Genomic DNA, 14,470 nt, shown 5'->3' with positions numbered 1-14,470 from the left:
GCGCAGGAGCCGAGGGAGAAGCAAGGAGGAGGACGTCATCGTATGAAGATGGGAGGCGCCGGACGGGACGCCGGGGTGAGTATAATCTAACTCTTTTTTTCTTATCTTTCAGGTTTCATCGGGGATGGGCAGCCAGCATCGGGATCTGGCGTGTGTAGTCAGGCGGCGGGTCCTGGCGGCGATCCGGCTGCCAATTCGCGGCAATACTGCGCCTGTCACTGATTGGTCGAGCCCGGCCGGCCGCGACCAATCAGCGTCGCGGGATTTCCGTTACAAACAGACAGAATTAGACGATTATATACAGTGTGAGCCCCCACATAGTTCCTTAGATACAGTATGAGGCCGCACATCTGCCTATATACAGCAGGAGCCCGTACATAACCTCCTATATACAGTATGAGCCCCCATATACAGTATGAGCTTGTATATGGCTGCCTATATACAGTATGAGCCCTTACAAAGTCCATATATACAGGCACACATCCCATACACATATTAATAAAAGAAGAAACACAGTCATCTTGCTCCCTGGCGGTCCCAGAGACTCCACTTGTCCTTGATCTCATCGTGCTGCACATCACAGCAGAGGCATCGGCTCTCCCCTGGGGCTGTGCTGCTATTCTGTATAGTCAGCAGAGGAGTTCCAGGAAAGCTCCATGTTGGTGGCGCACAAAACATTGTAGTGAGGGCAATCTCACCATGGGCCCCCTGGAGCCTCGAGCCCTGGTAGGTAGCCAAGATCGCCCTCTTTATAATCCACCTATGGATGGATCACTTCGTTTAACCACTTTGCATCTTTGGAAACCTGAAGCGGTTAAAAGAAGCTCAAAAGAATGAACATGATTGGCAAATTATTTTTACAGAGTAGTGCATATATTCAGTCTTTTTAGATTTTATTTAGCACTTTTCAGACAGGTTACGGATCGAATACACCTGAAAAAGGGGCATAACAATAAAGTGCCTAGGGCTGCATGAACACCAAATACGGCCCTGTGTCTGTATATAGTATGTTGTGTGGACCTCCCATCCAGCATCAGTGTCTACTGTCGCAAATGCTATTCTGAATGAAGAGGCAAAAATACCCACAGACACCTCCAAAATCTTGTGGAAAAAAACTCCACATTACTGCCTATGAATTTAGAATGAGATGTTATGAAATTCTGTATCCCTACACTTATGTCCATATGGTGTATAAGTATAATAACAATATAAAAAAGATTATAAGATGCTTCTTCGGATATGTGTTCGTGTGTGTGTGGGGGAGCGGGGTGTTGTTTTCTATAATTTACTGTATCACAGTATTTACATATATTTATAAATTCTCCAATACTTTATTATACAGGATTATACTGTCCTCTCATTGGCTGCAAGGACATTCTAGAATTCTGTGACCTCACAAGGTCGGCGCTATGGGCAACCGCTCTACCGGAACTCCTTTGAGGGCTACAGTAGACGAGGAGAGTGAGTATGCGTGTCTTATGCTCCTGCCCTGTCCTTATTATTTCCCATTTCCAAGCTATATAAGTTTGTGATTTCTTGTAATAAGTTTCCCCTATTTCCCAATTCTCATGTCCCGTACATTTTTAAATAGAAAACCTTATATTTGTTAATTAGTTACAGCAATATTTACCATTGATAAAATTGGCATTGGAGATTAGTCTTTTTATAAGGAAACTTCTCTATTTGTCCTATTCAGGATTGTGCGATTATTTCTACTATAGAAATGGCGAGCAAAAAAATCGGCTCCCTGTGATCACATCACGCTTAAAGGGAACCTGTCATGTCCTTTTTCGCATGTAAACTGTCCCCAGTGCATTATTAGTAATGCAATGTGCATCACTAACATGTTTTTCATTAAAAATGGCGCTGTAATGATGTCCGAAAGGCACTTTATACAGTTAGATTGTACCTGCTCAATTAGTCATAGGGGTGTGCTTCGTTTAATTCAGTCATGGTTGTCGCCGCCCACACAATCTGAATGATGCTCCCGGAGTTGCGCTGACGTCACTCAAATCCACTTTGGAAAATCCCGCGCTTGCGCAGTTTTTAGTAGAGCAGCGCTTATGCAGCGTTGATCATGGACTTGCGCATGCGCCATGACGAGCGGCTCCCTGCGCTTAAGCCTTAATATAACATAATGTGCATAAGCCGGTCCCATCACCAGCTGATGTAAATCTGCACACAGACGCCGAATATTCCGGCAGCGTGTACGCTTCCTGGCTTTAGAGACGCACATGGTGCATGACCGGAAGACCGGCAATGTGGTGGCTCGTGCAAATTATGTTATCAAGCCTACAGGGGTGTGATAACATGGAAAGATGGCTGAGTAGCCTGAGGAAATAACGCCCCACCGACTAATCAAAGCCCTCAATAGTATAGGAAAAGCTGTGGTTATACATGATTTTTTTAAAGCATTTATTTAACCCCTTCCCAACATTGGAAGTATCCATATGGCATGGTTGGCTGGTACTTACCAACCTTTGACGGATGGATAAGTCATGGTGGTCTTCTGAGCACAGCGACTGTGAGCGCACTATAGCTGATTCTGACAGCTGACACCCAGCACTCAGTACAGGATCAGTGATTGCACCGCTCCCAGCGCTTTATCCCACTATACCCTATATCGATCACAGTATTTAGCAGGCATGCAGAGAGAGGGAGCCTCCTCTGCTCTTTGATCAGCGCCCTGTTGCCATGGTGATCTGATGTCATCATGACGACATCAGGTCGCCAGAGCTTTCAAACTAGCCACTTCAAGCTCAGAGCATGGTGCAGCAAGTTTGTCTGCCAGTGCAGCGCTGACAGTTTGTAAAGCATGGCAAAGCTCCTGCATCCCCATGCTTTACAAGTGATCAGACTGCAAAAAGTGAAAGTCCCATAGTAAGACAAAGTAAAATAATGAATTATTTTGGCCTGGTCATGAAGGTGAAAACAGGCTTGGGAGCTGAAGGGGTTAACTGAATGATATTACCCAGGGCTGGTTAGGCATAGAGTTTAATCACACATAGCATAGTGACCCTCTCTAAGCTCAATGTGGCTGTCAAGGTTAGCAATGTTGGGTCCAACAGATCTAGAGACTCGCACAGACTGTTAGAGAAATTAAAAACTCTATTATCAGACTAACCTATTGCTTCTTTGGGGGACACAGGAAACCATGTGTGTATGCTGCTGCTGCCACTAGGGGGGGTTTTTAATTTTCCTGCATCACCTCTCAGCCTCTGTGTTTAGGCATAGCCCCCTTTATTGCCTTGAATGTTCCTTTAGCAAATCTTTATACATATAGGGGTTGTTGTCTATTCTTAGGATAGGTCATTGGTATCGCATCTACTGGGATCTGACAGCTGGCATTCTCCCACTGATGAGCTCCTTGCGGCACATGCTGGATAAACTACCCCTGTACAGTTGTAGAGGAGAGATTTTTTTTTTTTTTTCCCCCCAAAGTTTCTGCACTAAATCTGCCACATAAGAACATCCTTTTACTGCTCCGTATTCAGTATATAAGCCTTGTTATGGAATGCTGCAGGAGTCAAATCTCTGCAAGAAACTAAATAAAAAGTTAAGGAACATCAAGAGCAATACATTCTCAAGGTTGAACATAATATGGAATAAAAATTGACCTGTAGGTGTACATGAGGCCATTTGTCAAGACACACCTAATATACAATAAATATTAAAGTATTTATTAGGTCATATAAAAATACATATTTACACAAGGCTAAACGCAGTCAATGAACAAAAACCTGGCTAAATATGCCAAGCTATTAGGTAGTGTGCCAGCTCTGACAGTCCTGCTCATCTCTGAAAATGTGACATGGTTGTGATGAGATCTGAGAGCATGGCTGGTCCCATGGACACATGCTGGTCCTTACAGCAGCTGGGTCTATGACTGCACTACAGGTATTGCTTTAGAACATGAAATATATGGTAAAGTGCTCTGGTGGCTGCACACTTATTAGTACAGTCAAATATAGTCTTTAGAATAGTGCATCTAGGGGCACATCACTAATATCCCTCAGGTGCATATAATCCAAGCAGAATGTGAACAGTGTCTTAAAACAGAAAACCTGCAATCAGGCCAAGCTTTTAGGATTTGTATACCCACCCTAAGTGCTAGAGACCCACATACATGCCACCAATAGTCTAATTTGGATTGTGGCATCCTGACTCCCCTGTCCTCTCACAACAGAGGATATCAGTGGTGAGAAGGATCCAGGGTGTTTGATCTCCATGAGTGTCGATCCTTTTGTCCTGTGTGAGCACTGGAGTGTGGATTCTGGCAGCAGCTCTTTCATGGAGTAGACAGGAGAGATTAGACCAGCCCAACATCCCTGTGTATGGGGGATTCGGGGAGATGGTCAGCAGGAAGCAGCTCTCTGTGAGTGGAAGTCTTAAACTAAGCTAATAAAGACTGAGATGAGCAATTCTTTCTTGCATAGATATTTTTACATGCTGTCAATTGTTTTCGTAATGTATAGGTAAGTGATCACACATCCATTCTTTAGCTGTGGGGGCAGATAATATGGATCCAAAAAACCACTGGTTGTGACTGACAGAGATGTAGAAGTTTGGCGTCTTTTGGGTTCGATCACACATTAGTCTGATACAGTCCTCATCGGTTATGAAACTTCATCAGAAAATGCAGTGGGGTTCCTGAACACAAAGGGAGGAAAAACACAAAACAGTTTACTGTTTATCAGCAAGTTGAATGTGCATTATTTTATTTCAAAATTCATGTATTTTGTGCAAGAATGTGTATTTTTAGTTGGTTTTCAACCACATTACATCAGCTCCCTGACTTTTCATGTCCTATTGGACATATCACATTCTGATTAAGACATGAAAACCAGTGACGGGCCGTGATTCTGGGGCTACCACTGCCTCACAGCATTCAATACCCCACTAACAGAGCAGAGGGAATTGAGCAACATCAGTGTTTTGCAGCAGCTCAATTAACTTGTTACATGCCACAGTCAATAGCTATCATAGCATGTCAGGAGTATGACAGAGGGAGACCATGGTCACTCCACTGGATCCTTGTAGCAGCGATGGTTTGCCATAGAGCAAAGATTTCTAGATTGTGCCTGAGGCATGGTCTACTAGGCTGCCTGGCTGTATACGGATACATTCACCAGGGCTGAGGAGTCGGTAAGCCAAACCTCCAACTCCTCAATTTCCAAGACTCCGACTCCACAGCCCTGACATTCCCATGACTATTTTTGGTCAGAATGTGGTCCGTAAAAAAAAATAAATAGCATGCACTATATCTTGTGAAATGTAAAAAAAAAAAAAAAAATTAGTATTTAGGCATCACTGTAATCATATCAACCTGTACTATAAAACTATCATTTGTTGTGGGGAATGCAAAAAAACAATGGCAGAATTGTAGCTTTTTTTCTTCATCTCCTCCACAAAAAAAGTTATCAAATGATACCAGTCTGACTACAGAAAAATAAATTTACAGATCTCAGAAAAATGACCCCAAAAATTTTACTCGTGTTTTTTTTGTTGCAAGAGTAGTAAAATGAAAAAAATAAATTAATTTTGTAGTCTCATTATTGTATCTACCACCAGGAAAACAGCACGTAGGTTACATTCAGGCTGTGTGCCCATGCTGCGCTTTTTTTAAGCGTTTCCGCAGCGTTTGTGCCGGCTCAGACGCTGCAGAAACGCTTAAAAGAAGAAGCTTCACATTAATTTGTATGTTTTTGGCTTTTTGTGCCAATGCATGCGTTTTTAAACGCTCAGGAATCGCTTAGCGGCTAAAAACGCAGCATGCTTATTAATTTCCGCATTGCTGAGCGTTTTTAGCCTTTTCCAATGTTCCCAGGAAACGCGCGGAAAAAAACGCGACAAATACGTGCGTCTTTTGTTCAAAAAACGTGCAAGAAATGCGCGGAAAAAAGACGCGCGGTTTCTGGGAAAGGGATCAGTTTCCTGAGCGTTTAAAAACGCTAACGTGGGCACATAAGCCTGAATAATACGAGATGCATTGAAAAAAAATCCAGAATTACTACTTTTTTTTTTTTTGTACATTCCACCTGCCAAAAAGTACAATAAAAGTCTTCATAGTAAGATAATCCAAAAAATGGGACCAATAGAAACCTTATCTTGTCACACAAAAATAACGAATATACTTCCATTGCCAGAAAATTGATAAACTTATGACTTTCTGAACTTGACCACATAAAAATATATATATATATTATTTTATTTTTTTTCAAACATGGTATATTATAAAGAACTAATGATACATAAAACTGCATAAATTCAGTATAGTCATCATGCTAAACCACTGAATAAAGTTAACACTATTTGTGCAGCAGATGAAAAGCATAAAACAAAAAATTGCAGATTTTTTTTTTTAATTCTCTCCTCATAAAGAGTTAATAAAAAGTAGGTATTAGGATGTATATACCCCAAAATGGAAAATTTCAACCCTAAAATTGCCAGATACCAATAGCTGTAAGCTCATAAATACCAATGCTAATCAACCAAATTTTGGCTCAGTCAGAGCCCCCAAAGAAACATGAGCATTAACCATTAATTCCAATATATCAATTTTATTAATTCTTAAAATTTTTTGCATAATTACATTATAAAGTACAGGAACAAGAATTAGTGACAAAACTGGCTCCTCAATGACATGGAGAGCTCCTTTGACCGCGATTTCCTTCACAGCAAAACCTTCCAAATGCAAGCACCACACTTCAAATCAACTCCAGGCCTTTTATCTGCTTAATTGAGAATGACATAATGAAGGGATTGCCCACACCTGTCCATGAAATAGCCTTGGAGTCAATTGTCCAATTACTTTTGGTCCCTTTAAAAACAGGGTGGCACATGTTAAGGAGCTGAAACTCCTAAACCCTTCATCCAATTTTAATGTGGATACCCTCAAATGAAAGCTGAAAGTCTGAACTTCAACTGCATCTGAATTGTTTTGTTTAAAATTCATTGTGGTAATGTCTAGAACCAAAATTAGAAAAATGTTGTCTCTGTCCAAATATATATGGACCTAACTGTATTAATGCAAAGAAAGGACAAGGGAGTGTGTCATCAGAACATGACTTAAAAGGACAGCAGACCCTATTCCGCCTCCCTTCACATTGACCTTTGAGCAGGCTCATTAGACACTTCAATTCAAAAGATAGGGTTGAAATCTAAGAGCCCCGTCACACATAGCGATCTCGCTAGCGAGATCACTGCTGAGTCACAAGTTTTGTGTGACAGTGATCAGCGACCGGCCCCCCTGCCGGTATCGCTGATCGCTGTAAGAAACCGCTGGACATTTCTTTTGTCGCTTGTCTCCCGCTGGCCAGCACGCATCGCCGCGTGACAGGCGGGAGACCAGCGATCAGCTGGTAACTAACGTACACATCGGGTATCCAAGGGACGTGCGTCCCTTAGATACCCGATGTGTACCTTAGTTACCAGCTCCCAGCATCAGCGCGCTGGTAACTAATGAACACAGCGATGCCGCGCGCTGGGCGTCGCTGTGCTGATCGCTTGTGAAGCTGTCTGTTTGACAGCTCACCGGCGATCACATAGCGACTCACCAGCGATCCTGACACATTGATATCGTTGTCGGGATCGCTGGTGAGTCGCTATGTGTGACTCCAGCTTAACTTTATCATAAAAACAAGCCCCCATGGCCACAGTGAATTTTTTTTTTTTTATTATTATTTTCAATACAGACATGTAAAAAAAAGCCCCCAAATTTTCAAAAATACATTAAATACAAAAACATTCTCATGAAGGACATCTCGATTTTTGTATTTTAGATGTAGTAAAAATTTGAGATGTCCTTCATGAGAATGTTTTTGTTTTGTATTGTGTACAACACACAGGGTATTGTAATTGGATCCCACCAATTAGTGCGTCTTGTATAAAGGAAAATACTATGTGGTGGAAAAAATCTACATAAAAATCGTACAGGGTTTTTTTTTTTTCAAAAGTAAAATTTGTCTGTTCTACCTTTTGTGGATCTTCAAATTCTCCGTACTAGCTTTGTCGAAACTTGCACTTTATGGTATGGATAAAACCGCAGATCTATCTTCCGTCTGACTTCTAACATTTCAAGCAATCACAAATCTGTCAGGCTCCTCCACAATGTTAGATCTGTGTCTAGTCTTATGGTGATTAAAGGGAATGTCCCACAAACAGAGTACATGGTAATCAATACATCTTGGAATAAAATTAAGTTCCACAACTGGATGTGTTAACCCCTTCTAGTTTTTTCCTCCCCTTGCTCCAAGAGCCATATCTTTATTCTGTCCAAGTATCCATATGAGGAAAAAACTTGGACAAAGATCACCTATTGTGATCGAAACGCGTCGCTTTGTCATCTTGTCTCATTTGTCTGACCTGTCCCAGAGCAATGATGTTTTTAATGGAAGAAATGTTTTCAATAAAGAATTTGTAGTTTAAGGAGCTGGAACATTTTCTTTTTTTTCTCAAGGATTCAGTCGTCTGACCAGGACGGAGTTCCCTGCACCTGATCTTCATTGTTGGTGAGCTGGCTCTTTTTCTTATTCTCTAGCTATATGAGGGCTTGCTTTTTGCAGGATGAATTGTACTTTTGAATGACACCATTTACATTATGTGTTGCAGTGGAAAGCGGGGAAAAAATTTCAAGTGCGTTAAAATTGCAAAAAAAAGTACAATTCCAATACTGTTTTTGGGGTTTTCTACTTGCAATGTTCGTTACACGGTAAAACTGACGTGTCAATATGATTCTCTAGGTTAGTACAATTACACAGATGCCAAACAAGCATAATTTTAGAAGAAAAAAAAAATCAAACTTGTAGAACTAAAAAAAAAAAAAAAAAAAAAAAATTTTGGTTGTGTTGCTATTTTCCTAGGCCTGTAACATTTTCAATTTTCGGGATAGGGGGCTGTGAGGAATGTTTTTTGGAGCCCTGAGGTGACTGACGTTTTTAACGATACCTTGTTGGGGTAGATACAATGTTTGATCGCCTTTTATTACAAAAAACATTATCCTGGCTTTAATTTTTTTTTTTTCTTGTTAAGTCATTTACCAATCGGATTGATTTATTTTATATTTTGATCAGAGTTTTACGAACACAGTGATACCAAATATAGCGTGTGCAATAAGTATTGAACATGTCACCAATTTTCTAAATAAATATATTTCTATAGGAGCTATTGACATGAAATTCTCACCAGATGTCGGCAACAACCCATCCGATCCACAGGCAAAGAAATCAAACCATGGATGTCCATAAATTCTGTATAACAGTGTGAAATGACACAGGAAATAGTATTAGGCATATTTCAATAAATAAGTTTATGCGGATAGGATGGGTTGTTATGGATATCTGGTGAGAATTTCATGTCAATAGCACGTTTACACGCATATTTACTTAAATAAGTATTGAACACATCGCCAATATTTTCACCGGCTGAATGTAAAAAGAGGGGGTGATTTAAACTTTTATATTTTTTCATTCTTAAAAACATTTTTTTTTACTTTTTACTGTACTTTATGTCCACTTAGGGGACTTCAACCTGCGATCATCTGAGCGCTAGTACTATTCACAGCAATACCACGGTATTGCTATGAATAACCAAAAAAATAACCAAAAAAAAAAAAAAGATGTGCCGGGAACAAAATAAAATTCATGTTTTTACTGATATTGTATTAGATAAATTAAAATCCTCCATGAAACTTTTGTGGTAGTTCAACTCACGTGACGGTATATGGAGGTAGAAAATGGGAACACTGTCTCTTTAAATCCTTGTTGGTTTATTTTTAAGGCAGCATAAAACAACAAGTGTGGAAAATAAACTTAGCCTTTCCGGCTAAAACAGGAAAAACAACAAAGAAAATAAAACGCTGCAACACAGTCCATACGTTGCGGGAGGCACCCCGCTCTAGAGCAACACAGGTTCAGTCTATGCTCGACAAGCCACAAAGACACTGGAGACTCCTCTCTCCAGGTCAGCTGAACCCAGACTGCTGTAGAGACCATTTACTTAAACCATAGACCATATGACTATTCCCATCATGTGACTGATCACAGGATCATGACACCACACAGGTCCTGGCAGCTCTGCCAGTGGGGATAAAGTGGACCTCCTCCCACCGGCTCTATGAAGGTCCACATGAAACCAGCCCTTTATGCAACTTTAACTTAACGCCATTAAGCTCAATGACACATATCTTCCCCTCTATTACCTTACCAGTGACTGTCACACTTTGTATTCCATCAATTTGATGGTGCATAGGTAATTCCTTTTCTGGTATGTAAAATCAAAGTATGTATATAATCATATCCAATAATTAAACCACATGGTTATATACAGACGTACACACAAAGGAAGAATGAGATTAATCAGCTCACCCACCAGTAGCCCCGACAGGTGGTTAACCACTGCTTCATCAATTACCTATGCACCATCAAATTGATTGAACACAAAGTTTCATGTACATGCATTATTAGGATTAACCAGTTTACACATTGTCTTTGCATGGTAACCTATAAACAGTGCAATCATGTACACATGTACTTGTGTTAGGCATCAGGTTTCTGCGTCTGCTCTGCAGGAATCCAGAGCCTCACATTTTGCGGTCTCCTGCTGTCTACTGCAGAGAAGATTACTTTGCAGCAGACCACTCCAGAGACTAAGTTCCTCTGTGCTCATACTGGGCATGCTCATAAGACGATCTCCCATTGGAGATCGGGAGTCATGTGCCCAGGTCCTGCTCCAGATCTCATTGGTCCATCTCGGAGATCTGGAAGGTCCCGCACGGCTATAAAAAACGCGCATGACCATTCGGCTGGGCGCTAGTATAGACTATACTTGCTATGTGTGAATGGTGATGGATGTATGATTCTGGTGACTGACTCATTAAGAAACCCCTTCCATCTGATATTACGCATGTGGATAGGGAATTAGTTCAGCAGTCAGCGCCTGTCAGTGGCAAGCCTTAGGCCACTGTGCACACCGCACCTCTGCGCTAGCGTCCGACATTGCGCCTGCTTTGTAGCTGTGTCGTCCTGCGGCAGTGTTCTACGCCGCGCTGCAGTTGCAGCCCTTCTTGGCGCTCGCAGTAGCGACGCCGCACACATGGTAGGTCTAGATGGACACAGCTCCTCTGTCTTAGGTCCTGCTCCTGTGACCTTATACCGTGTGTGCATTTACCTGAGGCCTGTGATACTAACAGGCTCAGTGTTTTTGTATGTTTATGTTGCGGCGCCTCTGTGTGTGAACAGAGCCCGCTCTGCGCACTTTGGGTGAAGTCTAACCTGTGCGCATTATATCGCCATATTGCTTGTCTGTCATCACCTAGCAGTGGTGTAACATCTACTGCACGGTGGACCCCGAGCGGCGAACGCACTTTATTATTTATTTTTATTTAGTGCATTCCGCCGTTCCTAACAACTTGTGAAACTTTTTTGATGAGCTCACCCACAAATTTTTAGTTATCCGTGTCTGTCTTTTTCGGCTTTTGTTTAATAGTATTGCTTATATAAATTTTAATTTATCTAATAAAATTAATTTTGTACGGATGTTGTATTTTGTTCTTGGCACATATCTTTCTTTTTCGGTTATTTATTCATGTGTCCTATGGGAACCCGTAATTAAATTGGGTTATTGGAGATGGAAATATGTATAACAAAAATCACTGTCTCCTATGAACGCCAGTTACAGGAGTACTGTAATGACAGGCACGAGGGTGTTCAGCAGACCCCACCTTTCATGGTTCGCCATCTGAGCCCTGAGATCGCACCGATGGGTGCATAAAATGATCTCCTCCTGTCAGCATGCATTAAATGCCAATGTCAGTGACTGACAGCAGCATTTAACAGGCTGCTCCACCCACTGCTGAATAATGCAGCCATCATCTGCCGGGAATGATGCGGGCTCTGCTTGCGAGCCTGCATCACAGTCAGAGACTCAGGACAGCATAGGATTACATGATTATTTCTTTGAGGAAAAACACTTACCTCACAAAAAGCAGCAGCTGTGATCCAGTGCTGTAATGTCTGTATAATGTGTGGAAATTATTATTATTCCAAGATCTATTGTACAAAATGTACTTTGTGGAAACAACCCTTTTAATGGTCCAGAGTTATTGCAGTGCTGTCATTTTACTGACCTGAGAGTGAATCATCCCTGTCTTCGTTTTTCTCATGTATGGATTGTCCCATTTGTAGTGAAATGGCTGAGGAGCTTGCAATACTTAATCCAATGCCAGTTACTCCAATACCAATGGAATCTGTAGGCAGAAGAAGAATCAGAAGCGCATTCTAGTTACCTAATCCACTCCCCCCTCAGGCTACATCCGGAGTTTTTCCCATCGTATACTCTAACGTTCCCCTTAGACTCCCATTCACCAGACAGAGGCACAAAGTGACTGTTCGGCCTCCGGCGGGCCGGTCTGTGACTACAAACAATTTGCTTTACTATAGGAAAGAGCAGCAGACTGTTCTTTCTAATAGAAAAGGACACTGCAGGGAAATATATAATATTCAGTATATAGGACCTACAATGGATCGTTTATGAATATTCGACTTGACAGTGACCACTGTTGGGCACATACCTTCTGAGTGCGTGCACCCGACATGGACCACAAACACAGTGTGAGTGGTGCGGCAAATAGCTACTCTAGCGGACTAAAGCCATCTATGTGCTCCTGCATTTTTCCATGAAGAAGAGGACATGTGTGACTGCAGTTTCTCCATGTAAAATAATTTGTATCCCATGGTGGTGGTGGTGGTGGGGGGGTTAAGCTGATTTTAATTGGTGGAGATCCAACTTGGTGCTTTCACACTGCTTTTTGGCACCCATTCATTAGTCTTGTTGGGGATTATGTAGAAAATGGGATTCGGGAATTTGCGCCAAAGGAGGCCATAGAAAATAATGGTGGCGACACAATGAATGCGTGCTCTGTAGTGCATCGTTCTTGGGCTTATACAACTACTGGGGACAGACACCCAGAATGCAGTCTACTACGTCTGGGGGTCTGCCTCCAGTAGGCATATACGCCCTAAAATGATGTATGACAGAGCATCAATTCACTGTCTGCTTCATTATAGACTATGGCCCACATCGGCATGTATGCCCAAATCCCATTTTGCGGGAGGGGTCGAACATACAGGTTCAAAAATGCAGTGTGAAAGCACCCTATGGGTATATGCACAAAGTTTTGTGTCAGTAGGTAGTGGAAATCACTTTAGGAAGTGCTGCTTTTGGTAGGTTTTATGTGAATACAGAGGGTTTTTTTTGTTTCCTTAGGTGATCTTGAAGAGTTTGTGGGTTTTTTTAAAGCGTTTTTTTTTGCAGTCATTTGATTGGACAGTGCCCAGTTTACAGGGGATCCCATGAGGCGCTGCTTCACAGAAATACATACTTTTTTTTTCCCACTAGGTGTTTTTGCAAACCTACAAAGGACTGAACATATGAACAGCAAAGTGGATTTATAGTAGAAATAAATAGAGAAGAGTCTTTCAAGTGTTTTTGTAAATGGCCATTTCAGAGAGGGAGAGGACTGGACCACTACTTCAATCTTTTGGATGTAGCAATCCTAACAGTCAATACTAACCCTTTAACAAGCTTTCCTAAGCAGAAACTCCATTTGCAGACACGTTTCGTGGGGTTTGCCTCTCATCAGTGCTAAGCAGTAGGTTTGATTTAGTTAGGTTATCAGCTTCTGATAATCGTTATAATGGGCAACGCTTATCCTTGTGTAGAGTGCCAAGTCCAAGTAAGGAGACTTACAGGTCATGCAGTGCTCTTCTGGAGACTAAAATATGCAAATAGTCTTGATATTTCAAGCATTTTTTAAGTAGAGCCTCTCAAAAAATGCCATCTGCACATACCTTTGCTGACCAAAGCCAAAGGTATCACAATGCGTCCCTGGCTTCACTAACAATTAATTGGAAGACACAGAGATGGGGGAAAATCATTTAAGTCCCACTTCTAACTAATGTCAACCATTAAGAACTGTGGACATATTATTCAAACAGAAAACAGAATTTTTACATCACCTATTCCTTCAGAGCCTCTTCTGGATTGAAGTGGATTTAGGCGTTTAGAAATGATAAAGGACCTTCCCATAACATCATCTGGCTGCGGAAATAAATAGTATGTTACTGTCCCCTGACAATAAAACAAAATTATCACTTATAAGTATACAAAGACAGCAGAGACAGGAGATCATACACATGCATGGACACACATTCAAGCACCTTTGAAATGAAAAATGACCTCAACATATAAAAATAAAGGGGTTGGGCACATTATTTTACCAATAGCTAATGAGAAAATTGTTTTTTTCAATTGGATAAGGTTGATAGAATAGATAAAAGTCACCAACCCCTTTAAGGGCACCTCTCAGAACGATTGTACTAATCAAACTTTATATGCTGTAGCGCAGACCTGGGTAAAGTGCAACCCATGGGCCACAGCCAACCCTTTGGCTTTTACTATCCAGCCTAAACCT

General features: G+C 41.4%; 1 protein-coding gene across 3 annotated transcripts in view; it reads right to left on the bottom strand.

Annotated features, from left to right (window-relative positions):
• Positions 1 to 3,659: 3,659 nt before the first annotated feature.
• FAM149B1 (family with sequence similarity 149 member B1) overlaps positions 3,660 to 14,470 on the bottom strand; it is a 68,013-nt gene continuing 57,202 nt past the window's right edge. For 2 of the 3 annotated variants that reach the window (XR_012234182.1, XM_073585830.1), the window contains exon 14: positions 14,016 to 14,097. Coding sequence is in view for 1 of the 3 variants with exons in the window: in XM_073585828.1 (XP_073441929.1) it covers positions 4,610 to 4,650; positions 12,125 to 12,244; positions 14,016 to 14,097 (243 nt within the window). In the remaining 2 variants the exon portion in view is untranslated. Of the gene's footprint in view, positions 4,651 to 12,124; positions 12,245 to 14,015; positions 14,098 to 14,470 lie in introns of those variants that run through there. The other variant, XM_073585828.1, reaches the window with a different exon arrangement.

Source organism: Dendrobates tinctorius, unplaced genomic scaffold (genome assembly GCF_039654945.1).
Source record: "Dendrobates tinctorius isolate UK_male_01 unplaced genomic scaffold, ASM3965494v1 ptg000089l, whole genome shotgun sequence".
NCBI lineage: Eukaryota > Metazoa > Chordata > Amphibia > Anura > Dendrobatidae > Dendrobates > Dendrobates tinctorius.
This window is presented reverse-complemented; position numbering and strand designations above follow the sequence as displayed.